Here is a 23,374-nt window from a genome sequence, read left to right as displayed (position 1 = left end):
ACTACGAAGACCAGCCGCCGCCGTACTCGCTCAAGCCATGACGAGGGACCCGCTACTGACGGCCGAGCTGGCCATCTACGCCATCCTCGCCCTTCCGGTTCTGTATCTGCTCTTCCGCCACTCGACAGCTGGCCTGCTCGGGTGGTTCTATCTCTTCGCCTTCTGCTCGCTCCGAATCGTCGGCGGGGCGCTCACCTCGTCATCGGCCGGCATCATCTCCAGCATCGGCCTGTCGCCGCTCCTGCTTGCGGCGTCCGGTATCCTCCACGAAGCGTGAGACGCCACATCTCCTCCTCCATCAGTCTACGCCGTGCATGCTAATCCGAACCCCGTCGTAGGAGAACGCACCACGGCCTTAGAAACACAAAACCAGAATGGATAGCCGTGGCCTTGTTCCACGTGCTGGTTGCCACCAGTGTCGCCCTCGTCGGCACCGGCTCGTCGGCTCTTGAAGGCGACCACCCCACCGCCAAGGACCTCTCGCTCGTTGACGCCGGCGTCGGCCTCCTGACCGCGTCGTGGGTGCTCCTCTGCATCGGCACGGCCATCTCCTTCCTGCCAAGCCAGCAGAACACCGCGGCCCCAGCGCACCGGCAGGGAACAATCGTTCGTCACCTCCCTTTCCCCTTTTCCCCTTTCCACAAACCCCCCGCCCTCCTGGCGGCCAGGCCCACAATAGCACACCCACTCACCCCTTGTCCCTCAACTGACCGAGAACCCCAACCCCCTGCCACAACCACCAACCATCCAACCAGCCGCACGAATACTGACATAGCGATTCAAAACAGCTCCTCCACGCAACCGCCCTATCCAACCCACTAATCGGCATCCGCGTGCTCTACACCCTGGCGGCCCTCACGACTCGACGAGCATCGCTCAACCCGGTCACCGGCTCCCTCGCCGTGCGCGTGGTGCTGGGCTTCCTGCCCGAGCTGCTCGCCACGCTGGTGTTTGTCGTGGCCGGCGCGCGCACGCGGCATGCTGGGCGGGTGGGCAAGGGCGGGTTGGGGCAGCGGCCGGGTTACTGAGATATAGTGCCCCGGCACCACCGGCAGTTCAGAGGGCTGGGGTGGGGGTGAGGGGAAGATGCAGGAGCTAGACAGGCGATCTGGATTGGGATCACACAGCTGGAGTGAGGGGCGCGGTAGGATGGCTTTGGGAGGGGGGTGGAGGGGTTGGGACTGAGTCTGGGAGGGGGGAGGGGTTGGGTTTGTAGGGTAAAGTGCTCGAGACTTCGGCGTTGTGGGGTAGAGTTGAACTGTAAATGGATGTTGTCTCACTAGATGTGATGACGATTTCGGTGGCGCGACAGAGACATCCTGAGCGCCGGTCACAAGTGGTTGGGGTCGCGTGTTCCGGCCCTTGTCGAGCGGACATCGTCCCGCCAACTTTGCCGTGTTTAATGTGCAATCATGGAAGCCGAGTTCCGGATCGTTGTGTCTGTATCCCAGGACTTGGGGAGACTCGTCGAGATCCCCAGCATCCATTGAGCTGGTGGTTGGACGGACGAGGGGGACTTGAGTGTGGAAGCTGGATCAGAGAGAACCAGAGATGGCAATCTGCTGCTGGCAATGCCGGGTGAGGGACAGAGGGTCCTTTAGTTTCTGTGAATCCGTGGCCCGGGCGGGTCTTTGCCAGCAATCAAAGGGTAAAGTACAACTAGCACGTTGGAGGCGCAGCACAGCTCAAGGCGACCTCTGCCCATTTAGTCAGAGCAGAGCCATGCCTCAATTCTCCTTGAGATCAGTATTTGCGGAACAAATAAACGCTTCGGCGTAGGATGACGGGCCACCAAGTGTTCAGCTGCAGTTGCTCAACGTTGAACAATCCATGTCAACAATTAAGGGGCCGCGGTCATAAAAAACCATCACCATCATTACCATTAGACTATCTCAACCACAACAACCTTATCCCCATCTATCACCTCCCCCCGCCGTACGTCGGCGGCTCGGTATGCACCGGCACACTAAACGCATAACTCTTCGCCGGCAGGGGCAGCGCATCCACGGTCCTACTCGGCCCGCGCAGCGCGAACCGCGCCGGCGGCAGCGCCCCGTCCACATCGAACAGCAGCTCGTAGTCGCCCGGGTAGACCACGCGGCGGCCGTCCTCGTCCGCGCGCGCCAGCGAGCCCAGCGCCACCGCCAGCTCCAGCCGCGCCGAACTCCCCGGCGCCAGCCCGCGCGCCCGCGCGTAGCCTACCAGCCACTTGTTCGGGTAGGGCGCCGGGCCGGCGTTGCGCGTGCGCAGGAAGAGCAGGCCTACGTAGTCGGATGCGCCCCGGCCCGTGTTGGTTACGGTTACTGAGACGTTGAGGACGGGGTATGTGTCCGCGGCGGAGAAGGCGGAGGAGGTGGTGGTGGTGTTGGCGGGGAAGAGCCCGGCGATGTCGTAGGCGCGGCCGCGCGGCTCGTCGGCCCACGCGGTGCGGAACGTGGTGTAGTGCAGCCCGTAGCCGAAGGGCAGGACAGGCTTGCCGGTGTACCACTTGTAGGTGCGGCCCGGGAAGGTGCTGTGGCTCTTGCTGCCGCCGCTGCGGCGGGGACGCAGCGATGGGTCAAACAGGCTGACCTCGCTCGTGTAGCTGGCCGCGTACTGCGTGACGGGCAGCCGGCCCGCCGGCGCCTGCTTGCCCGTCAGCAGGTCGGCGATGGCGGCGCCGCCCGCCTGGCCCGGGTAGCCGGCCCAGAGCAGCGCACCCACGCGCGGGTTGGCCAGCAGCGCGCTGTCGTCGAGCTGGCCGCCGCCGCACTGCACGACGACGAGCGGCTTGCCGACGGCTGCGAGCTGCGCGATCAGGTCGAGCTGGTTGCCCGGCCACGAGATGGCGGTGCGGTCGAGGCTCTCCGACTCGACCGAGTTGTCGACGCCGCCGAGGAAGACGACGGCGTCGGCGGCCTTGGCTGCGGCCAGCGCGGCGGCGAACCCGGCCGTCGAGTTGCCCGCGATGCCGGTGCCGTTGGCGAAGAGCACATTGTCGGCGCCCCAGGCGCTCTGGAACGCGGCGAGCGGGCTGACAAGGTAGGCGGCCTGGCCGAAGTAGTTGCCCTGCATCTGCGTCGTGGCGTTCGCCCAGGGCCCGATGACGGCCAGCTTGCGCAGCCGCTTGCTGTCGAGCGGAAGAAGGCTCTTTTCGTTTTTCAGCAGCACTGCGCCGTCCACGGCAGCCTGGTACGCGAGGACCTGCGCGTCGCCCGTGCCGACGGCGTCCCAGCCCAGCCCGCCGTACCGCGCGCTGCCGTCGAAGAAGCCGATCGTGTGCAGCGCGGTGTACAGCCGCGTCAGGGCCCTGTCCAACGCGGCCTCGGTCGTCATGTTGGAGGCCAGCGACTGGTTCAGGTTCAGGTAGGTCGAGCCGCACTCCAAGTCCGTACCCGCGTTGAGCGCCACCGCCGCCGCCGCCGCCGGGCTGTCGGTGAAGTTGTGCGGCGAGTAGATGAACCGGACCGCGTCGCAGTCCGAGACGACGTACTGGTACGGCTCCGTGAAGCCCCAGTGGTCCCGCAGGACACTCTGGAGCAGATACTCGCTGGCACACGCGGGGATCCCGTCGACGGCGTTGTACGAGCACATGACGCTGCCGATGCCGACATCACGCACGCACGTCTTGAACGGCGCCAGGTAGTACTCGGCCAGGTCGTGCGGCTGCGGGTCGTAGTCGTACTCGTACCGGCCCGTCTCGACGTCGTAGACCGCGTAGTGCTTGCAGGTGGCTATGATCTGCTTGTCCAGCGGATCGCTGCCCTGCAGGCCGGGTATCAGGTGGCGGATGTACTGCTGGATGCGGAAGGCGTCCTCGCCGGGCGTCTCCGGCCCGCGGCCCCAGCGCGGGTCGCGGAACGGGTTGATGTTGGGCGTCCAGAAGTCGAAGCCCGAGAGGCCGTGGTTGGCAAACGCGCGGCCCTCGCGCCCTACCACGGCGGCGATCTGGGATACCAGATCGTCGTCGAACGCGGCGGAGATCGTGATGGGCATGGGGAAGCTGGTCGCGTAGCTGAAAGCCGTGCCGTTCGGCCCCGCGAACGTGACGCCCGGGCTGGCCGCCACGCCGTGCAGCGCCTCGCTCCACCACTCGTATGGGGGGAGGCCGACCCGGGCGGAGCCGGACGCGCCGTCGACCAGGTTGGTGATCTTCTCTTGCAGCGTCAGCTGGCCGACCAGCCAGCGCACGCGGTCAGCGATGGGCAGCGACGTGTTGCAGGCCGGCGACGAGCACAGCGGGCTGGTCTGGCACACGGGCGTGAACTTGTTGAGTGGCGTGATGGTTGGCGCCGGGTTGGAAATGTTGTACAGGTTCATGCTGCTCGCGGGCATCCCAAGCGTTAGCATGGTCCAACCTACCACTTGCATCCGGCTGGCTTACTGATAGTATGTTCCTCCACACGCGAGAGACGGTTCCAAGTGGCATGGCGCGTCGCATTGGCTCTCGTCCGCCTTGGGAGGATTGCCTACAATGGTGTTGCCGCAGAAGCATTGGCTTGAGAAAATGGTCAGTGTTTGTCACTCAAGTGTCCCGGGAAGACTCACGTGTAGTATTCGACGGCCGCATAACGGTAGCCATGGCTGCCGCACAAGTCAGCGCAGTACTGGGGTGTGTTTCCCACGCCGACGTAGATCACGCCGCCTTGGAGCACCCGGGTGGTGTAGTCCGGGTAGCAGCCAAGGTAGCTGATGCTCGCATTGTACGGGCCAGTTCCGTTTGAGCCACTGCTTGGGCAGCTGGAGCCGGCAGCAAGCAAAGCTTGAAGGGCCAAACTGTAGGCCGAAGCCTGTGTCTGCTTCAGAAGGGCGCTGTGCATCCGCATCTCGGCGGAGTCGGTGAGTCTCAGAGCGGTTGGCAGTCCGCCATCGCAACAGCGTTGAAGGGGAGCGCTCCTTATATTGTGTTCGAGTATCATGGCTGTCCACCCGCACTCTCGATCGGACCGGCAAGTATCAGATTCCCAGATTCCCATGACGTGCCTTACGATGTGGGGAGGCGGGGAATCATCGCGATCTCTGCATGCGACGGCAATTTAGCCGGCGCCAAACTCGGGGGAGCTTCGTCCCAGAACCAAGTCGAAGGAGACAACAAGAACGATGATCTGCAGAGAACACCGAGGGCAGTGTGCGCTGATTGGGCCGACTATAGGGAACCCCTGAAATGGTAAGCTTCTGCATTCCCGCCAGTCCCAACTTCCGGGTCTTGAGGTGGCGAAGTTGCAATCTTCGTGTCGGCTGAATTGGCGGATCGGACCAAGCTCTGCCAAGCTCTGCGGGTGCGGGATCCGGGCCCGGGGCCAAGTCCGGCTGGTGAAGGGCCCCAGCCTCCAGACATCCACCACCGCGCGATGTAATGTACTGTTGAAGTGGTGCAAAACCTCCAGACCAACCTCCCCCACCCGCACATGCTGGCGGAAGGCCGCCAGGTACGCCCGAAAGGAATATTGTCTCCATTTGGACGGACAAAACGAGTGTGCATCGAGTGGTGGGAAGGATGTCTCCTCAGCAGGTAGCCATATGGCTCAGGTGCGTCTAGTGGTGGTGCGGGAGTGCGACATCTCGCAGTGTGAGCTCGTAGCCTCTACATCTAGGCAGTACAATGGAAATCAACAAGAGAACGGGCTCAGCAGCCCTCCAAGTGAAGGAAAAGGGAGTGCCTGGGCGCAGGTGTCCTGACTGACTTGCCTTGATTGATGATCTCGATGAAGAAGAAGATGGGCTGCAAGCCACTTATATCCATCTGGACAGAGGATCTGGGCCTCGGAAATGATTGCAACAAATGGAAACGCAACGAAAAAAAAAAAAAAAAAAAAAAAAAAAAAAAAAAAAAAAAAAAAAAAAAAAAAAAAAAAAAAAAAAAAAAAAAAAAAAAAAAAAAAAAAAAAAAAAAAAACTGGGTCCCCAATGTCCATCAGGAGGTTCATCACCCCAATCCACTGTAAATGTACATAGTAGGCATGCCGGACACCAGCCCCAAAATGCCATGCTGTGAGATTAGACGCAGGGATGGGACCCAGTCGTCGAGCCGTCCGGCATCCCGCCGGGGAGAGAGAGGAAGATATCCTCCTGGGTCAGAGCCTAAACTGGCAGAATGGCGCAATTCCAGTTGAAGGACACATCCTCGGCCTTCTTCCCGTGCAGCGCCCTCGTGCCTGGCCGTCATCATGCTCAAAGCAGAGGCCAAAGTTCGGCTGCATTCATTATCGGCATGTCTCGGCCCGGACTCGGCCCGCCTGTTACTACCTGTGGGAGGTTGAAGAAACTAGAAAGAGAACCTTACTAGGAAAGGCGTCGCTACTATGTACAGTACCTGGCCGTCCCGAGTGGAACGTTCTGTAGCTCGTGGAGACCTGTTTACTAGGTTCACGGCCTGTTCTCGCGTACCTATGCTTTATGCTCCTCGCCCGATGCCAAGAGATACTAATCCGCTAGAGCTTGCTTAATGAAACCTTATTTGTCCGCAGAGGCACTGCTGCTCCCCTGCTGGCTCCATTCGAGTTGTCGGTCAGGACCTAGATACCGTTACTATTAGGAGACTATTGCTTCGCCCTTTTGTTGCTGCTGTGTACGACGGCAGCGAGCACGGGCTCCAAACTGAGAACCACGAAGCGATAGCTTCGACAACCTGTGCTGGGTCGAAGTGCAAAGGCAATCACAGAATCTGGAACTCATGGCCCCAAGTGCTCGCAGCAACCCGATTGAGGAAGTGTAAGCGAATGGTTTACAAATCTGGAACTGGCAAAGCTGTGGCGTCATTGAACACACTAAGCTTCGCGTTCGGCGCCCAAATTTATTGTCGAAGCTCGGCAACATTTTGGGGCAGCTGACCGCCCGGGCATCATTGCCCCTGATTCAGGTTGCCCCTCATTCTGCAAATTCACCCACAAGCTGGAACATGTCCAGCAGCTCAGTCGAACCCAGCCGATCGGTACCCTTAAGTGAGGCCAAGACGCCTACTAGCCCTGGAAGCTGCATATGGATGAAGCATCCTGTGCATCGTCCAGGTAGCAATGGCGAATCTAAATGCAATGGTACCCGATGCTACTTACATTGGACAAGTTCGCCCGTCGCGAGGCTATTGTCTGGATTTCGAGCTCGCCAATGAGCTTTCCGTTTGCGAAACAACCACTTGACCTGCCCCGAGCTTGGGGGATCGGGGTTCGATCGGGGGATACTCCGGGTTTTAGTACCCGAGACCGCCGTCTTTCAACACGATACGGATCCAATCTGGGGTTGACAGCCGACCATGCTCTCTCAGGTTAGAGCCCGGCATCCAGAGTTACATTCCCCCGCAGTTTAGTAGCGCGCTAGGCGCGTTGAGTTGTCAACTAGTCAACCAGGCGAACTCCCCATTCCAACTTCCTTCGCTCCGGTCGGCCATTTTCAGTGTCTCGCTCTGTCTTGTTCTGGCCCAGCTGGAGCTGAAACACTAAAGGGCGGGCTCCTGTTCTGCACCCTCAACATTCCGCTGCTATAAGGGGTCCAACAATCGACCCGTCAACCTGGCTCAGCTGGTTGTCTGTTTCCCCAGTTGCCATCTCCTCCACTCTCTAAGTCAACGCGGCGGCCGACCACAACTCCGATCACCATGAGTCCTCAGCAGCCCGGGGGCAGGCACTTAGTGCACAGGTATGTCCAGCCCCCTTTCGCATCTGGTTCCCGCTGGGTCTTAGATAGAAGCCTTGGGGACTGACGCCGTTGGACAGCCATGCCAAGGAGGGCGACGTACCCGGCACGGTCGACCTGACAGCCAAAGGTGAGGGCGAGCCACCAAGCCTCCTCCGCCGAGCTCGCTAATGAACAACCACAACCCAGAGGGCGACGACACGGGCTACGGACAGGCCCTGTATCCGGTGCCGGCTGAAGATCCCAACGACCCGCTGCAGGTTTGCGGCCCTTTCTCGATCGAGTCTTCCGTTGTCGCGATGCCGGACTGACTGACATCGATGCTCGGCCGCAGTGGTCCAACACGCGCAAGAGTCTCATCCTCGTCGTCTGCTCGCTCTACTCGTTCCTCAGCAACTCGGCGCTGCTGGGACCGTCTGTGTACATTGGCATCTACGCGGAAGAGTTCGGCATCGACGCGAATACGGCGAGCAACCTGGTCAGCTATGCAAATCTTGCGTTTGGATTCGGTGGGTCTACCGAGGGAGAGTCCGGATGAGTGACAAGCTATTGACGGGAATACACTCCAGGATCCCTGGTGCTGGTGCCGGCATACCACAAGTTTGGCCGCCGACCGGTCATGCTGCTGTCGCTCCTCACGGTATAAACCACCCCGGGACGCCGAATCGCGATTTCCATGAGGCTAACCAGTCTTTACTGCCAGTACTGCGCCGGCCTCCTGGCCTGCTCGCAGGTGACGACTTACGGGGGCTTGATGGCGGCCAGGGTGATCCACGGCTTCGGATCGTCCGTGTGCGAAGCGCTGCCTGTGCAGCTGGTGAACGACATCTTCTTTCTCCACGAACGCGGCAAGCGTCTGGGATACTACACCGGTGCGTACACTTGGCTCGTTATCTTGCCGGACGGCCCTGCTGACGGTTCGGCCCCCAGTCTGTCTCTGCTTCGGTGCCACAGGCCCGCTCTACGCCGGGTACATGCTGGCCGGCGGCTACTCGTGGCGCCTCTTCTTCTACGTCGAGTTCGCCTTCGGCTGCGCCCTGTTTATCCTGGCCTTCTTCGTCGTCGAGGAGACGCTCTACCACCGCGTGCCGCGCACCGAGGCCGCCCTGGATTCGTCGAGCTCCCAGAACGGTGAGAAGGGCTCCTCCGAGGCCCACGCGGTCGCCGCCGAATCCTCGTCCGATGCCGTCGCCTACGTGCCGCCCCGCAAGACCTTCCTCCAGACTCTCAAGTTCTGGGGCGCGTACGACAAAGACACCGAGTACTTCCTCATGATGGCCCGCTCCTTTACCTACTATCTTGTGCCCCACGTGCTCTGGGTGGTCACCACATACGGTTTGTCCACTCCTCCTCCCATTTCTCGTCCTACGTACTTTGCCGTTTTCACCGCTTACTGACCTGGGCCGACCCCCTCTCCCAGGAATCTACATCGGCCTGGGCGCCCTGACGTTCAACTACACGTTCCCGCTGAAGATCACCGCGCCGCCGTACAACTGGACGCAGACCAACTCGGGCCTGATCGCCGTGGGCTCCTTCCTGGGCTACCTGCTGGCGATCCCGTTCACGACGACGTCGGACCGGCTGGCGGCGCACCTGACGCGGCGGAACAACGGCATCCGCGAGGCGGAGATGCGGCTGGGCGCGATGCTGCCCGTGATGCTGCTCGGGCCGGCCGGGCTGATCGTGTACGGCTTCAGCGCGCAGCGCGACCTGCACTGGGTCGGCTACTTCGCCGGCGTGGCCATGACCAACTTCTGCAGCTACTTCTACTTCACCTTCACGCTCGCCTACGCCATCGACAGCTACACCGCCAACATCAGCGAGATGCTCATCGCCATGAACCTCGGCAAGCAGGCCATCTCGTTCGGCATGGGCCTCGACCTGCTCGACTGGGTGCTGCAACATGGCTATGCCGTCATGATCGCCGGCGTGTTCTGCGCGATCCTGCTGGCAAATAACCTGGCGCTGATTGTGTTTATGGTGTGGGGGAAGAAGATAAGGAGGTTCATGGCGACCACGTGGCTTGCGAGGGTGCATCGGGCGAGTGTGAGGGAGATTGCCACGCATTGAAAAAAGGGAGTAATGAGGTGGCGGCGTGTCTTTGTTGGTCTTTGCTCTGCCCCAGGAGGAGTGGGGCGCATGTTACTGTGAGGGCAGCTTGAAACAAGGCCGAGTGATGGTTCTCGTGATGTTCGGAATCTGCGAGCGCCAGTCCTGCTGTACCATCATCGGAATGAGCGAAGGAACCGCCATAGTTATGCTGTTATTAAACCACTAATTCTATACTATTGTTGATCGCTTTGTACTGTGCTGTTTTCATTCCAGAGAACACCTTGTGGCACGGAGCTGGCGCCCTGCAGTACTTCTTAAAGGTGTAAACTAGCTCGTCAGCTGACTGAGTTCTTGTTGACTCTTCCAAGCCGTTCCGTCTCAACGCTAGGAGTGGTCAGCAGTCTACTTAGGTAACGTGCCCAGGAGGCCATATATAAACTGAGCAGCCATGCCAGTCTCCCTAACAAGAATGCTCTCCTCTCGGAAACGATATGCCCCGGCTCCCTCCAAGCGAAGACCGTAGTCCTGACAACGATAGGTTCAACGGCACCTCCTACGAGTACACTCCGTTATTCCACTGCAATGGAGTCGCTACATGCCGCCGCTAGACCTTTCCGCTTCCTCCTCATTATCCTCATATCGAGCTCTTTCTCAGCGTTCGCCGCCCAAAACCGCAAGGATCTCTGCGGACTCAGCATCCATACCGCCGACTTCCCCGGCGTCGGCAACTTCTCCGCCATCGAAGCGACCTGGACGATCCCCGGAGTGCGCCCGCGGCCTGACATCTCGGGCATGAATCCTCCATACGTCTTCTACGGGGTCTCCCTCTGCTGCGGCGAAAACTGCTCGAGCCGGGTCAGTGCCGGCATGATGGCAGCGCCATGGGCATGGAACGAAACCGGGTATTCTTTCACCGCAATACCGATCTACCAGCTTAGCCCAGACTTCCCCCAGCGGCAGGTCCCGCAGGAGCATAACTTCTGTGAGTTACAGTCGTCCTTGCGGGTTTCATCGGGCACCTGGCTAATCATGCTGCCTGGGGTGTCCTTGAATCTTCAGACTTCAATAGTTCGGACACACTTTGGACACGTCTCACCATCGAGTCGCCCACTCGAGCACACATGTGAGTAAGCCCCTGTTCCACTGGAGACCACGGTGATGGACACTGACCTGTGTTCAAATTGCCACCAGCACATTTTCAAAGTTCATAACCGACGATACCAATCTCACGGTAACCGCTGACATCGACATTGGGAACGATGGTGAACAGCCTCTGGCAAACGTTGTCACGCGGGGGAACGGGGTGGAGGTGCACGACCCAATCTCTTCCAGGTGGAGAAATATCTCGGTGGCGCCGCTATGCGGCGAGTCCGCGTGGTGGTTCGTGTCCGACAAGTTCGATCCCGGGGAGGATACGGAACGATGGGACCCGCTTCCTCGCTTTTCGCCGATCCTGATAGCCGGCCACGGCCTGGAAACGACGCAGGGCAAGTCGTTCCCCAGGGACCTGCCGCTCAGCGGACAGGCGCGTTTCTGGACCATGGTGCGCGACGAAGCAGGCAGGACCGAAGAGCTGTGCACGGTCAAGGGGTTTGTCGATACGGGCATGACCATGGTTCATGCTCCCAATGCTTGGGGCATTTGAGAGGAGAGACAGCATGAAACCGGGGGTAAGACGCATTGGATTTCACACGCCGCTGGACCAGCACATTGGACGTCGAGTAACTTTTTTTTTCTTTTTTTTTTTTTTTTCTTTTTTCTTCTTTTTTAATTTTCTTTGAGCTGTCACGACCTTGCCGAGGTTATCTCCAGGCACAATAACAACCCACGCGCACGTTTCCCTAAGCCACAAGTCACTTAATCAGGGTCATTGCCGTCCCTCTCTGTCGCGGCCATAATCCGTGTCAGTCCAGGGTCAGCTCCCCAGTAACAATCTTCCTGATGGTCTCGATGCTTGACTCCACTGCCAGCTTGGCCGTCTATACAACCAGACCGAGTCAGCAACCACAACAGATGACACGGCTGACCAAACCATCGACAAATCTTACCTTTCTGTACTTCTCCTCCAGCTCCTTGGCCTCGGCACTGCCCTCCGCCACCTGCGGCACATTCCACTGAAACACATACGTCATCAGCAAGTCCGCCGGGTCCCCGCTGGGGCCCTGCGTCACGTAGTTGCCGATCGTGGCCCCGTCCTCCTGCACGAAGTCGATCCGGCACGGCGGGTACAGCCTGCACACTTCGACGACCGTGCTCTTGCCCCAGGGCCCCGTGTCGGGCTGGAAGGTGACGCGCCGCGTGACGACGGCGCGCGGCCCGCCGTCCGCGGGCGACGACGGCTCCTCCTCGGCGAGCACCTCGCAGGCGGTGATGATGGGGACGAACTTGTCGGCGCGGCGCATCTTGTGCTGCAGGCCCTCCCAGACTTGCTGCAGCGTCAGCACCGGCTGCTGGCCGGGCCGGTTGACGGGCGCTGTGTAGCCGAGGTTGATGACGACCATGGTGTTTGGCGGCGGCGATGGAGATGAGAGTTGTTGTAGTTTTCGTGCGTGGTATGATGACGTGGAGGAAGATGAGAGAGGGACGAACAATGATGGGGTCGTTTTTTAAGTCGACACGGGCCCCTCCTGCCCCACGGAACACGCAGCGGAGCGGACCTCCCCATCGGCGTAGCACAGTCCGGATCGGGCCAAGAACCGGGAATGGCAAGAGGAGCCAGACAGACAGCCGCAAACTGTCAGCCGGGAGAATCCCGAGCATCCACACCAGAGGAATCCAGCAAAGCCACGCAAGCCAAAGCACAAGACGCCGGACACGCCAGAACTGCCACTCGCAGCCAGCTTCCCATGCTTTCGCTGGAGCCGGCCATGAGCCAGATAACCAGACGGAGCGTTGCGCCTCTCAGGCACAGATTTGGCAGGCCGCAAATGAAGTAAACATTAACAAGGTAGCATCCTCCCATCTCTATCGAGCTCTTCCCCTCCCGCTATTGTCATGCCCATTCCCGGGCCCGCTCTCCTCGTCCTTCGCCGAAGATGCCCGCCCCCGGACCAAACCAGACACGCTGGCACTGTCATTCGAATCATCGCTGCCCCCATACTTGACATCGACCGTGTTCTCAACCACAATCCTTCCGCCGGGCGCCCCGCCCAGGCTTCTCCGCAGCCCGCTGCGCATGCCCGAGTTGGCGTTCGACATTGGATCCATCTCGTACCGTCCGGTCGTGCCCATGGCGCGGGGCAGCAGCCGGCGCAGCAGCAGGCGGAAGGACGGCAGGCAGGGGCAGATGACGCCGACGTCGAGCTCGATGCCGGACCAGAGGCAGACCTGGACGATGTCCTCTGCAGGCGGCTGGTCAGCATAATCTAGTGACAGGGGGAAGACGGGGTGGGATGTTGAGGGGTGACGAACTGGTCGGGTTCACGGCCCTGGTGAACTGATTGATGGTCTTGAGACGGACCAAGCTGATGATCATGACGCTGCCCACGCCCATCGTCAGCATATCAATCCAACTCCCTCCCCACACGACCGACAAGGTCACGGCCACAGGGGGCAAGAGAGAGAAAGAGAAAAAAAGAAAGAAAGGAAGGGAGAAAACACGTACGCGACACCAACAAAAAACATCAACCCGCCCATGACCTTCCTCTTCCAATGCAGATTCAGCGTCCACAGCTGCGAGAAGGGCAGCGCAAGCAGCCACAAGTCGAACACGATGCCCGTCGCGGCCGCGACCCAGGCGAGGACGTTGGCGTTGCCGCAGTGGCCCTCGACGAGAGGGCCCTCCCACTGGCGCCAGAAGTCGGCGATCGGGTAGCACTGGAAGACGACGGCGAGCAGGAAGCTGACGTTGTAGACCACGTTGAAGACGAAGGTGGCCTGCACCAGGCGGCCCAGGTTGATCTTGCCGTCGCGCTTGGTCGGCGGGAACACGCGCATGTAGAAGAGGATGATGGAGGCGCGCACGAAGAAGCGCGTGATGGTGTAGAGGAGCATCTCGTAGTAGAAGAGCTGCAATTATGGGAGCGGAGGAAGGGTCAGTTTGCTTGGATGGTGGGGAGCTATTTAGGCTGAGGGGGGCAGGGGCGGCAGTGGGATGTTTTACCTCGACGACCAGGGTGATGTTGTCGAACGGGACGAACCAGATGTCTTTGGACTGCCCGAGCTGGATGGCTGCAGGGGGTGGGTTAGTGATTCAATTAGTCGGCGGGCAGGGTGTCATCGACGGCAATGGGGAACGCCAAACCTTTTATGTTCACGCCGGTGAAGCCTGCTGCGCAAAGCTGAAACGATGTCAGTGTCGAGAGCGCGTGGGAAACGAAGAATGCCCGACGTACGAAGCCGATGAAGCAGGCTAAGTCATCCCACCAGAAGTACGCGTGGGTCACGACGCGCGCAACCAGCCGGAGGGCGACGGCAACGACGGCCAGGCCGATGAACACGGAGTAGATGGGAATCAAGGAGTCGTCGCCGTGGTCGGGGAGGCCGCAAAGCTGCGAGGTGAGGTTCTTGGCGGCTACTAAACGTCAATTCGTGTCCGTGGTGCGGCGTTATCAACCAGGGGGGGTCAACCGGTCAGGTCATACTCAGAGATTCCTTCACGGTGCACGATGATGTGATGCACGCCGTCGCCATGTTATTCAGCCTCGTATCGTTGCAGATGCAGGTGACGTTGGTCGGACTGCAGGAAGACTGGCCGACGGCATCCAGCAAGCAGTCTTGCTGTTCTCGTGTGTCAGCACCCCGTCTCCTGCTCACGCGTCAGCGGCACGCACCGCGCATTTGGGAAGGGCCGGAAAGGCATCCTCGAGGGATATTGAGCCGGCAGCAGCGCCACCGCACAGGGCGAGAAGAAGAAGACACAGGCCAAGGATGGCACAGGTGCTTTGGGAGGACCTCATGTTAAGTCACCATCCGTGAGGCGATTCGCAGCCCTGTCCGGCAGGTCCGGCAATGTGAGCTTCCTGAAGATTGAAGGCGGAGATCGGATGGTGGCTGTCAATGGGCCCAACGGTGCGGGAAAGGGAGCACGCCCGGTATTTACAACAGCATTAGGGCGGTTTGGGGGTGGCATCCTGCCCACCCGCTAGGGCAGAAGCGCGCACGTGTTTCGTAACTGCCTTGCCTGGTAATGCCGACCCGGTGTTCCACCGCGGCGGGACGGCGACGCCGTGGCGGTGGCGGCGTGGGTGCGGGTCGCGGTGACGCGGTGCGGCTCTGCGGACGCATGGAAATTGGCAAGACGGCGCTCTCGAAAACTGCTCGCAATTTCATCTTTGCGTGTGTTCGCCGACTGTTTTGTTTGGGTGGAGCAAGAGAGTTTCTGATCTCCCCTCCATTGCAACCGGAGAGAGACGTTGAGTGGCCGAGGTCATGAAACAGCTCCATCTCGAGATTGCTGGTGTGGAAGCCGACCCGCTCCGCGGTGGGCCGTCGAAGGGGCTCGGCGAATTCAACGAAAAGAGGCATTGAGTCCGGGCAACACGGTGACCAAGGGAACATGGATGTACTTGTGGGAGCTTGGACACGTACACTAGCAGATAACGTTAAATAGCGAGCGACATACTGCGCAGACTGTGGTATGATTCTTCGCCCAGGCAATAACGATGTCGCTTGGCCGATCCTGCAGCAGTCCGCATCAGGCTCGCGACTCTGCGTCACCGCAGCTGGCTGCCAAGCCGCAATCATCCATTGTCCGGTGCCAAGCAGCCAACTTATGGTCGCCGAGGATCAGTTCGGGCTGGACCACCTAATCTGGGATGCATGCCGTACTTCTGTCGAAAACTCGCGAATAGGGGGGTGTTTCCAGTGCCAACAGGCGTTGCTTGGTGACGACTACGGACGATTATGTGGTTAGGTAGGTAGGTAGGTACCTAACCTGAGTTATTGAAGACAATTCCAAAGCCGTTGGGCAGTTCTCGGGCTGTTTTTGGTCCCTCAGCGTCGAGACTCTTGGCGGAACAGGGAGCGCACCGTTTCCGCGACCATGCCAACAGGGGAACCCACAGTGGAAAGTTTGAGCCACTTTGATTGAAACACTGACCGCCCAAGACGGGATGCGCGGGGGGAATACGAAAAATTTGGCCAAGCAACGCCACAGATTATACTGCGTGCGGATATATTCCGCACCGAGGGATTACTGCGTAACGGGCTCCCTTGGCGACTGAATGCCCGGGTCGCTTCGCTTGCGAGCCCTAACTGTGGGGCAGGGGAGATCCCCGGCGCCAGGCAAATGATCTCGCTGCGCTAATGTTAGCCTCACCCGCGAGCAGCAGCTTCCGGCCGCAAACAGGAGACTACACAGTAGGTACAATACCTTACTGTGTATGGTTGTCAATCCGGGCCTCCACTCGATCTTGACGTGAGTCGGGTCCCAGCGATCACCGTACTTTAGTCTGCAAATTACAATACATAGCTAATCCCGAAAACTGCATGGACCCAGGCAACTTATGTACCCTTGTGTACCTTCACAGGCCACGCCGTTCCACTTGTCTGGCTGCCGCCGGCACAAGCTGGTGCGGATGGGAGCCATGTGGCACCCCGGCGATCAATCAGGGGGCAAGCCAAAACACAGCAAGCTCGAAACGAGCGAGTCCGAGACAAGGGTTACACAAGGCAACTACACGTGTATTTCGGAGCAAGTTCGGCATCGATGACGGTCAAGAATCGGCAACAATCAATCACATCTTTGCGAGTCTCACATAAGGTACCCAGGGCCCAAGCCTTGCTGGCAGAGAACACGACGTGAATGTTGGGAAAGACGCTAGATTCTGCCGAGCGAGATGTTGACTCCCCCAATGAACAGAAGCGTCAGCCGCCTTCGTCTTGTACATTTCTTCAGACAGTAACTCTCTCTTGAGCAATGCTGTGATCTGCCACGCAACTGTTGCGGTTGAGATAGCGTACAAAAACTTGAGCCAGGGGGGCTCCTGGTCGAGGATTGACCTACCTACCCAGCAGCCTGAGATGGAAAGCCCATAGACCGGCGCCGGCAGGACCGCCACTATTCTCTTCAACTCAGAATTGACCTGTGAATGGTTCGATGATGGAAGCAAGGAAGTTGGCCGAGAAGAAAATTACATGTTTGCAGACAACAGCGGCAAGAATTCCCAGGTCAATCTTATCTGGATACAGGCGGGTAGGTACTTCAAGTCAAGCGGCTGCCTCCATTGTCGCTTCGTGTCATGAGTGCTACACAGCCATGCAACATTTTGATTGACTACCTTAGGTACCGAGTCGATGCAACAGCGGGAAAGCAACCCGGACGGCGGCGACCCCCCTTTGCCAGCATCAGTTAGTTGTCCGAAGCGACCATTTCCTAATTACATGGCGGTACGCGCTGCGAGAAGACAGCGGCTTCGACCTTTTGCGTTCCTTGCCTACAATGCAGCAGGTACAGGTGCCTGGGCAACCTGCGGAATGCCCAGAATCTGCTGAGACCTAAGCCGGTAGTCTTGTTGACTTGTCAGTTTGTCCGAGTACTAGAATAGATCAGCCAGTGGACACGATTCTCGACGAGCAAATGAGAGCAAAATCACTGCCAGCACAAAGCCACGACACCGCAGTAAGAGGTCGACCACATGGTATCCGCCCGGTTTTAGTGAGCTTCAACGAGGCATACTGCAGACTCACGCCTTGACTCGGTCCCTTCACTGTGCAGTCTCGTTTGTAATTTCTTCACACAAGCACCAATGAGTGACTGCGGAGACATCAAAGCATTTTAAACATCTGTCAACCCATTCCTCTCAGGCTTGCCCCTCAAAGCACCCAACCGGCGGGAGGGTGTCGAGCACAGGCTGACCGGCACTGCTGGTGTTCTCACCATGCCCAACATGCAGCCCACAATCCGCAATGGAGGCCCGCCGGTGTGCCCGATGTTTGTGCCGAAATATCGAGCACAACACATGCGAAGATCGGCTTCGCCATGGCTATTCGTGGTGCGACACAATAGACGCACGACAATAGACACAGCTACAATTCCGACACACCAAGCAACAATGTTTATAGCCGTTATTCGCAAGATCATGAATGCCGGAACCTGCTGGTTAGAAACACCTTCCTCTGCGGGCGAGCAACGCCTGTCAAGGTGACAAGTGCTACTTCTCTCCGGCGTCTAAGATCGTCCAACGAACTCGAAACTTCAAGGTCCCCAGCGCTGACCAGAAGAGTGCGATCTCCAAGCCCAAGAGGTAAGCGCCCAACCTCTGTCTATGCCTCCTCCATCCCTTCCATCACACACCCATATACTCTCAAGAAGATCCCCAGCTGATGTACCCCAGCCTCCCCCAGCCAGCTTATAGCAACCCCAAGACCGCACAAAGCCACAAGCCACCGACGAAAAGCATGTGCTACATGAAGCGCATCTTCTGGGCCTGCGGCTGCGCGCTGCCGCCCATCGTCTGGCGGGCCTGCGCGGCCGCGGGCACGCCGGACTGCCAGCGCCGGCACCTGCTGGACCGCATCCGGATGGCCGAGCCCTGCCCCGCCCACCGACCGGTGTCCGCCGCCCCGGCCGGGGTCGCGGCCAGCTCGCCCCGGCGCCGCGTGGCGAACGGCCGCCGCCGCGGCCTCCCGCGCCTCCCGCGCGTCGTCTTCATCCACCGCGGCAGCGGCAGCGGTTGCGGCAATTGCGGCACTGTCAACGGCGTCTGAGGCTCCGTTCGTTCCTTACGGAGCTCATGAATGGTGGAGCTGGATCAGTTGGGGGGTGGATAACCGGACGGGTTGGGGGGCAGGCAGCAAGTTCGGGTCGGAGCAGAGAAAGGGAGATGGAATCATGGGGCGTTCTGGTTGGGGGGCTGAGGGTGGTGGTCTTTTTCGTGCCTTTCTTTCGTTACAGAGGCATGGAACCAGAACGGACAGCAGCGAGGCCGAAGCGAGACAGCTACGTAAGATGGTCAGCAGTGCACGATTCTTACCCGAAACTAGTCCAGGGATCGAATGGTGGAGATACGAGATGAGAAGGCGTGGCAGGCTGCCCTGGCAATTGCGATTTAGACAACTCGACAGGATAAAGTCAATTGGAGCAAGTCGATGGTGCAGCTCGACTGCGGGACACCCAATCCTCGACTGTGTGGACTGGAACAGCGGCAAGCTGACTGTCGTCGGAAGTCGTCAACGTGACCACGTCCAAGAATGTGACCACAAGTGCGATTTGCAGAGGCCGTGGCGAGGTTCCACTTCCTCGTGGCTGTGTGCCCCGACTGACCTGAACCCTGTCGAGCTGACGGCTGCAGCGGTCGATTGACAGCGACTTTCGCAAACGTTAGGCGCTGATCAACCTTCGGTTTGCCGGCCCATGCGGAGTACTTTCACAGAGGCGAACGAAACTCGAGGAGGCGTGGTTTGATCGGTCAGCCGCTTAAATCGTCCATTTCATCAACGTCAACTCCTCTCGCTTTGCCCGGCGGCGCAGGGGACTCGACACGCCAAACATTTCCACAACATCCAAGCCCCGCCGCTTGCCCGTGCTGACAATCGCGTCTTCTTCCCCACGTCCCGAGCAGAACCCGAGAGCGCAACGAAAAACAAGGCCGGTCAGACTTCCATCGACACCCGCCCCGCCCGAGCGCCCGAAGGCAAGACCCCGGGGAAAAGCCGGGGCACAGATCATCGCCACTCTCTATACAGCCGCAGCCCGCGAGGGAGCCAGCGACCGCCGCCTTCGCAGGCAGAGCGAGAGTAAAAAAAAGGAACCTCACTGAAGGGCGTCGAGGATATCGTTCATCAACCCGGGTGGGATCTGTGGCTCCTTTAGGGAAACCAAGAGAGGACAACTACTATAGAAATGATTCTCTGAAGTATTGTCGCATGAGGAAAAAAAGAAGAAAAGAGAACTGGAAATGGCGGCAGGCTCGCCAGGCTTTATAGAACTCTGAAAGTGGTCTGTGCACGTCTGCAAATTTGCAGATGCTTGCACGTGATTCTTAGATTAGATAAGCTTATCGATTGGCGATTGCGGTGCATCTCTCCCCAAAGTCTGCCAGAAGTCTGCAAGGTGATGCGCCTGTGCATTTATTTACGATTCAACAAGCGAACCGGGAGAAGGTTTGCACTCGACGGCTCTGGCCCCGACTTGTCTTCTTATGGGGAAGGTATTACCATGGGCAGATGGGAAGAAGTCACCATGAGGAAGGACCAAGTCGCAAAAACTGGAGGGACGGTCTTGGCTCGCATTTCGAGGTCAACACACGTTGGGGTCCTCGCTTTTTTTCCCGAGTGCTTTTTGACTCCTCTCCCACTTTTCTGCGCGGGAGCGGGGGAGCGCCCCGGAGCGGCTCCGCCCCGGGGCGAAGTTGCCGATCACAATGGAAGTGCAGAGTAAGACAATCAGATTCCCGGAAGGCCGTTGCTACCTCGCGAGAAGCACGTGATTTCAAGGTCTGGTCATTGGTCTGGTCGCATTTCTCTTTGTTTTTTCGACATTGTTACCTAGTATACACGAATCCGAACATAACACAGGACGGAACTGCCGGCGGTTCTCCAGCCAGAGCCGATTTCGAAAGGTGTCGGCTACGCTGAGTTCACCGGCCAAGGAGGGTATCCCGGCCGCCGGCCGGTACGGCCAACAGAGACTGACGCTCAGCAGGGAGGCGCCTTGCGTTGCGCTGCTTTTGTGGTGCTAACTGCGCCAACCCGCCGACTCGTGCCAGAGCCCTGGCGGCCAACCCCTGGCCACTGGCGCCAAGCTCAAACAAGCGTTCTCGCCAATCGTTGGCTGTCCTTGGCACCTGGAACGAACCCACTGTTTGGCGCCCTCCCGGCACTTGCCGCCCAACGTGCACAGCCTCCCCTGGTTCGAACTGCCCTTTAACCACATTAACCACACGACTCTGGACACGAGGTTGTGCCCATCCCTGGAACAAACCTCCCGCTCTCTCCTTTCCTGGCTGTATCCAGCTTCCCGCCAGCCGTATTCTCGCGTTCCGTCGAGCGCCCCCGCTCTCTTTTCGCGAAAGAAACATTTGCAGTTTTGTTGTCGCCACGTTCCTGCGAGGAAATCCATCAGGCGGTCGCGGGCGACCATGAAGAAGGGCATTGCAGCAGCCATCGAAATGACGCCGCGGCGGCAGCCAAGCGGCAAGTTCAAGGAGATCGAGACCGATTACCAGCCTGTCAACTGGAAGAGGCTCTTTCTGACACCAAAATATCTCGGTGGGTGCAGCGAGCGCAATTACCGGGGTGTCCGGCGTCGCGGCCGGGGCAGCCCCCAGAGCGTGTCAGCGCTGACCGCCCGCCTACAACAGTGCTGTGGATCATCTGCATTATCGTCGTCGTCTTGACCATTATAATTACCATCAAACATGAACAGGTCGTCGCGGTAAGCTGCCTTGTCGCAACCGGGATGCCGTGCGAGGGGGGCGACACGGGCTGACGCAGAAGTTGGCAGGCCCTCCGACCGTTTTCCGAGAAAGTACGAGACCTGCCAGCCGGATGGCTCATACCAATCGCTATTCTCATCATCATTTCGTTCCCGCCGCTCTTCGGCCACGAATTGATAGCGCTTCTGTGCGGCGTCGTATACGGGCTGTGGATTGGGTTCGGCATCGTGGCGGCGGGAACATTCCTCGGCGAACGTACGTCGCGAAAGAAGTCGGAGCTTCGCAATCTCGGCGCAGGATACTGACTCGGGGATTGCAGTGGCCACCTGGTTCGCCTTCAAGCGCCTCTTCCGTAAGAAGGCTGAGAAGCTGGAACGGACGAACCTCAACTACGGCGCGCTCGCGCGGATCACGCGAGACGGCGGATTCTGGGTGAGTCCCGCGGCACAATACCCGTGCGCGCCGCAACACACCTATCTGTGGTAACTGACGACGCCAACCTCCCTCCCAGATCGTGCTGATCATCCGCTTCTCCGCGATCCCCTCGCACTTCTCGACCGCCGTCTTCTCGACCTGCGGCGTCAACTTCTGGGTCTTCGCCATCGCCACCCTGCTCACCCTCCCGAAGCAGATCTTCCTCGTCTACCTCGGCGTGCTGCTGCTGCAGGACAAGCCCGACAACTCGGCCAAGAACATCGTGTTCGGCATCGCTTTCGCCCTGACCATCGTCATGGCCATCTACATCGGCTACAAGATGAAGAAGGTCAAGAAGGTGCTGCTCGAGGAGCAGGCGCAGAGGCGGAAGGCACGGCTGGAGCAGGAGGCCGACGAGTGCGAGGAGGGCCAGTTCCTGATGGAGACGCAGGGGCCGCGGGAGCGCGACTACGACGCCGTTGCCCAAGAGGAGGTGGACATTGGCGTGGCGGGCGCGGGTAGCTACGGGCCTCCCAGGGAACCCTTGGGGCCGCGGTACCATTCAGATTTCGAGTATCAAGGGGCGGGCAAGCTGGACATGGGGAGGGAGCCGGTGCGGGAGCAGGCATGGGTCTGAAAGAGGGGTGGGGATTCACTTGCGCGATGGTTATGGCTTCATTTCTATCTGTGGATGACCACGGTTCTAGGGGTTTGGGTTGGTTAGAAAGGTCATCGGCGTTGTCTGGCGTTGGATTGGGCACGAAGCTCTTTCAAGGTCTTGTGGGGTATGGTGGTTCTAGGCTACGGTTCCTGGAGTGCGAAAATTGGAAGGCAATCGCAGACGATGTGGGGGATCGGAGGCGACGAGGACCAGATTCAACACGGAATGTTGCGCATACCGTCGCCTCGATTCGAAGTAGGCCATTCCCGCTTTCACGCGACAATTCCGCTCTCGCCCCCAGAACGACAGAAAAGGGTACAAATCCTGCCCGATGCCGATCCCGCCCACCTCATTCCGTCTTCTTGTAGTGCTGCGCAAAGTCATAGCGCACCTCCATCGGCGCCAGCAGCAGCTCCTTCAGGTACGCGCGGTCGGTCTCGCCCCTCTTCACCTGCTGCATGAACTCGTCCCTCTCGAACCGGGTGGCCGGGTCCTTGTCGGACACGCGGCGGAAGTTCTCGGACGAGATGGGGTTGATGATGGTCTTCCACTTCTCGATCCGCTTCTCCGAGTAGATGTCCAGGATCGACTCGTCCGCCTTGCCGTCCCAGATGCCGGCCAGGCACTCGTACAGGCCGCCGACGTCGACGAAGCCGCCCGTGATGCCCAGGCCGCCCCAGGGGTTGCACAGGTGCGCGGCGTCGGCGGCCAGCAGGATCCGGCCGACGCGGAACTTGGGCGCGCACCGCTGGTGCATCCGGTACGGCGACAGGTTGATCACCTTGTACTCGTCCGGCTTCGGGTGGCCCGGCAGCATGGTCTCGAACTTCCACGGCTGCCGCGCCACGTACTCGTCCCGCGAGAGGCCCGGCGTCTCGCCGTACGTGATGCGGTACAGCCCGTCGCGGGTTATCTTGGCGGCCATCTGAGAGGTTGGTTCAACCAAAGGTCAGTTCGACAGCGTTCCACCGTGAAAATACACCCCTCCTCTTTCTCTTGGGACGAGACGGGCGACCTACGAAGAAGTTCTCCGGGTGGATGATGAAGTTGGCGTCGTGCCAGCCGAACTTGCCCGCAAAGTCGTAGTAAGTCTGCCCATCGGATCATGATCAGCGCTCTCTCTCTCCCTCTATCCCCTGTACCTGGCCACGGTTTGGTATTGGAAAGGAAGAAAAAATCCGCTCACGTTCGTCGCAATGATCTGCGCGTCCCACGTGAAGCCGGGGAACTCGTCGCCAAACAGCGACCGGCGGACCGTGCTGTTCGCCCCGTCGCAGCCCACCACGTAGTCCGCGCGCACCACCTCCCGCCCGCCCCCGGG

The 23,374-nt window shown here is 59.5% G+C and overlaps 11 protein-coding genes across 11 annotated transcripts; 6 read left to right on the top strand and 5 right to left on the bottom strand.

The window, feature by feature from the left end:
• Nucleotides 1–37: 37 nt before the first annotated feature.
• THITE_2089002 (uncharacterized protein) lies at nucleotides 38–1,028 on the top strand (the record flags this gene model as incomplete). Its single annotated transcript, XM_003653801.1, has 3 exons — nucleotides 38–273; nucleotides 339–606; nucleotides 789–1,028. The coding sequence occupies 3 exons, from the start codon at nucleotides 38–40 to the stop codon at nucleotides 1,026–1,028; spliced, it is 744 nt and encodes a 247-aa protein (XP_003653849.1).
• An 892-nt stretch (nucleotides 1,029–1,920) lies between these two features.
• THITE_2144859 (glycoside hydrolase family 3 protein) lies at nucleotides 1,921–4,805 on the bottom strand (the record flags this gene model as incomplete). The annotated part of the gene is made up of 3 exons (XM_003653800.1): nucleotides 1,921–4,300; nucleotides 4,364–4,477; nucleotides 4,528–4,805. 3 exons carry the CDS (start codon nucleotides 4,803–4,805, stop codon nucleotides 1,921–1,923), a joined length of 2,772 nt encoding a protein of 923 aa, XP_003653848.1.
• Nucleotides 4,806–7,570: 2,765 nt separating this feature from the next.
• Nucleotides 7,571–9,678, top strand: THITE_2129403 (uncharacterized protein; the record flags this gene model as incomplete). The annotated part of the gene is made up of 8 exons (XM_003653799.1): nucleotides 7,571–7,611; nucleotides 7,689–7,738; nucleotides 7,798–7,868; nucleotides 7,943–8,117; nucleotides 8,178–8,248; nucleotides 8,312–8,480; nucleotides 8,539–8,943; nucleotides 9,029–9,678. The coding sequence occupies 8 exons, from the start codon at nucleotides 7,571–7,573 to the stop codon at nucleotides 9,676–9,678; spliced, it is 1,632 nt and encodes a 543-aa protein (XP_003653847.1).
• A 636-nt stretch (nucleotides 9,679–10,314) lies between these two features.
• On the top strand, nucleotides 10,315–11,305 carry THITE_2032272 (uncharacterized protein; the record flags this gene model as incomplete). The annotated part of the gene is made up of 3 exons (XM_003653798.2): nucleotides 10,315–10,642; nucleotides 10,720–10,783; nucleotides 10,852–11,305. Coding segments are annotated over 3 exons (846 nt in total), but the record flags the coding sequence as incomplete, so codon positions are not given.
• Nucleotides 11,306–11,429: 124 nt separating this feature from the next.
• Nucleotides 11,430–12,537, bottom strand: THITE_2116400 (uncharacterized protein). The gene has a single exon (XM_003653797.1). It carries the CDS (start codon nucleotides 12,159–12,161, stop codon nucleotides 11,658–11,660), a length of 504 nt encoding a protein of 167 aa, XP_003653845.1. The 5' UTR covers nucleotides 12,162–12,537; the 3' UTR covers nucleotides 11,430–11,657.
• THITE_2116393 (uncharacterized protein) lies at nucleotides 12,523–14,664 on the bottom strand. Its single transcript, XM_003653796.1, has 8 exons — nucleotides 14,433–14,664; nucleotides 14,244–14,375; nucleotides 13,995–14,173; nucleotides 13,904–13,940; nucleotides 13,763–13,830; nucleotides 13,265–13,668; nucleotides 13,072–13,139; nucleotides 12,523–13,001 (listed from the first exon to the last, which is right to left on the bottom strand). The coding sequence occupies exons 1-8, from the start codon at nucleotides 14,437–14,439 to the stop codon at nucleotides 12,625–12,627; spliced, it is 1,272 nt and encodes a 423-aa protein (XP_003653844.1). The 5' UTR covers nucleotides 14,440–14,664; the 3' UTR covers nucleotides 12,523–12,624.
• Nucleotides 14,665–14,697: 33 nt separating this feature from the next.
• On the bottom strand, nucleotides 14,698–15,126 carry THITE_125611 (uncharacterized protein; the record flags this gene model as incomplete). The annotated part of the gene is made up of 1 exon (XM_003653795.1): nucleotides 14,698–15,126. The coding sequence occupies one exon, from the start codon at nucleotides 15,124–15,126 to the stop codon at nucleotides 14,698–14,700; it is 429 nt and encodes a 142-aa protein (XP_003653843.1).
• Nucleotides 15,127–17,235: 2,109 nt separating this feature from the next.
• THITE_2116387 (uncharacterized protein) lies at nucleotides 17,236–18,336 on the top strand. The gene has a single exon (XM_003653794.1). The coding sequence runs from the start codon at nucleotides 18,010–18,012 to the stop codon at nucleotides 18,307–18,309; it is 300 nt and encodes a 99-aa protein (XP_003653842.1). The 5' UTR covers nucleotides 17,236–18,009; the 3' UTR covers nucleotides 18,310–18,336.
• Nucleotide 18,337: 1 nt separating this feature from the next.
• Nucleotides 18,338–18,961, top strand: THITE_2116386 (uncharacterized protein). Its single transcript, XM_003653793.1, has one exon. It carries the CDS (start codon nucleotides 18,426–18,428, stop codon nucleotides 18,615–18,617), a length of 192 nt encoding a protein of 63 aa, XP_003653841.1. The 5' UTR covers nucleotides 18,338–18,425; the 3' UTR covers nucleotides 18,618–18,961.
• A 1,287-nt stretch (nucleotides 18,962–20,248) lies between these two features.
• Nucleotides 20,249–22,169, top strand: THITE_2116382 (uncharacterized protein). Its single transcript, XM_003653792.1, has 5 exons — nucleotides 20,249–20,811; nucleotides 20,904–20,977; nucleotides 21,047–21,233; nucleotides 21,298–21,410; nucleotides 21,490–22,169. The coding sequence occupies exons 1-5, from the start codon at nucleotides 20,682–20,684 to the stop codon at nucleotides 22,027–22,029; spliced, it is 1,044 nt and encodes a 347-aa protein (XP_003653840.1). The 5' UTR covers nucleotides 20,249–20,681; the 3' UTR covers nucleotides 22,030–22,169.
• THITE_2116379 (uncharacterized protein) lies at nucleotides 22,170–23,139 on the bottom strand. Its single transcript, XM_003653791.1, has one exon. It carries the CDS (start codon nucleotides 22,976–22,978, stop codon nucleotides 22,403–22,405), a length of 576 nt encoding a protein of 191 aa, XP_003653839.1. The 5' UTR covers nucleotides 22,979–23,139; the 3' UTR covers nucleotides 22,170–22,402.
• Nucleotides 23,140–23,374: the final 235 nt, after the last annotated feature.

The sequence above is a fragment of the Thermothielavioides terrestris genome, chromosome 3, assembly GCF_000226115.1.
Source record: "Thermothielavioides terrestris NRRL 8126 chromosome 3, complete sequence".
Lineage (NCBI taxonomy): Eukaryota > Fungi > Ascomycota > Sordariomycetes > Sordariales > Chaetomiaceae > Thermothielavioides > Thermothielavioides terrestris.
This window is presented reverse-complemented; position numbering and strand designations above follow the sequence as displayed.

Coding starts and splice junctions, on each gene's coding strand:
- THITE_2116387 (XM_003653794.1), top strand. CDS start 18,010: ATGAAGCGCATCTTCTGGGCCTGCGGCTGCGCGCTGCCGCCCATCGTC.
- THITE_2116386 (XM_003653793.1), top strand. CDS start 18,426: ATGGAATCATGGGGCGTTCTGGTTGGGGGGCTGAGGGTGGTGGTCTTT.
- THITE_2116400 (XM_003653797.1), bottom strand. CDS start 12,161: ATGGTCGTCATCAACCTCGGCTACACAGCGCCCGTCAACCGGCCCGGC.
- THITE_2116393 (XM_003653796.1), bottom strand. Junction 13,831..13,903: donor CACCGGCGTGAACATAAAAG/GTTTGGCGTTCC, acceptor CACCCCCTGCAG/CCATCCAGCTCGGGCAGTCC. Junction 13,669..13,762: donor ACATCACCCTGGTCGTCGAG/GTAAAACATCCC, acceptor CCATAATTGCAG/CTCTTCTACTACGAGATGCT.
- THITE_2116382 (XM_003653792.1), top strand. CDS start 20,682: ATGAAGAAGGGCATTGCAGCAGCCATCGAAATGACGCCGCGGCGGCAG. Junction 20,978..21,046: donor AACATGAACAGGTCGTCGCG/GTAAGCTGCCTT, acceptor AGAAGTTGGCAG/GCCCTCCGACCGTTTTCCGA. Junction 21,411..21,489: donor CGCGAGACGGCGGATTCTGG/GTGAGTCCCGCG, acceptor CCTCCCTCCCAG/ATCGTGCTGATCATCCGCTT.
- THITE_2116379 (XM_003653791.1), bottom strand. CDS start 22,978: ATGGCCGCCAAGATAACCCGCGACGGGCTGTACCGCATCACGTACGGC.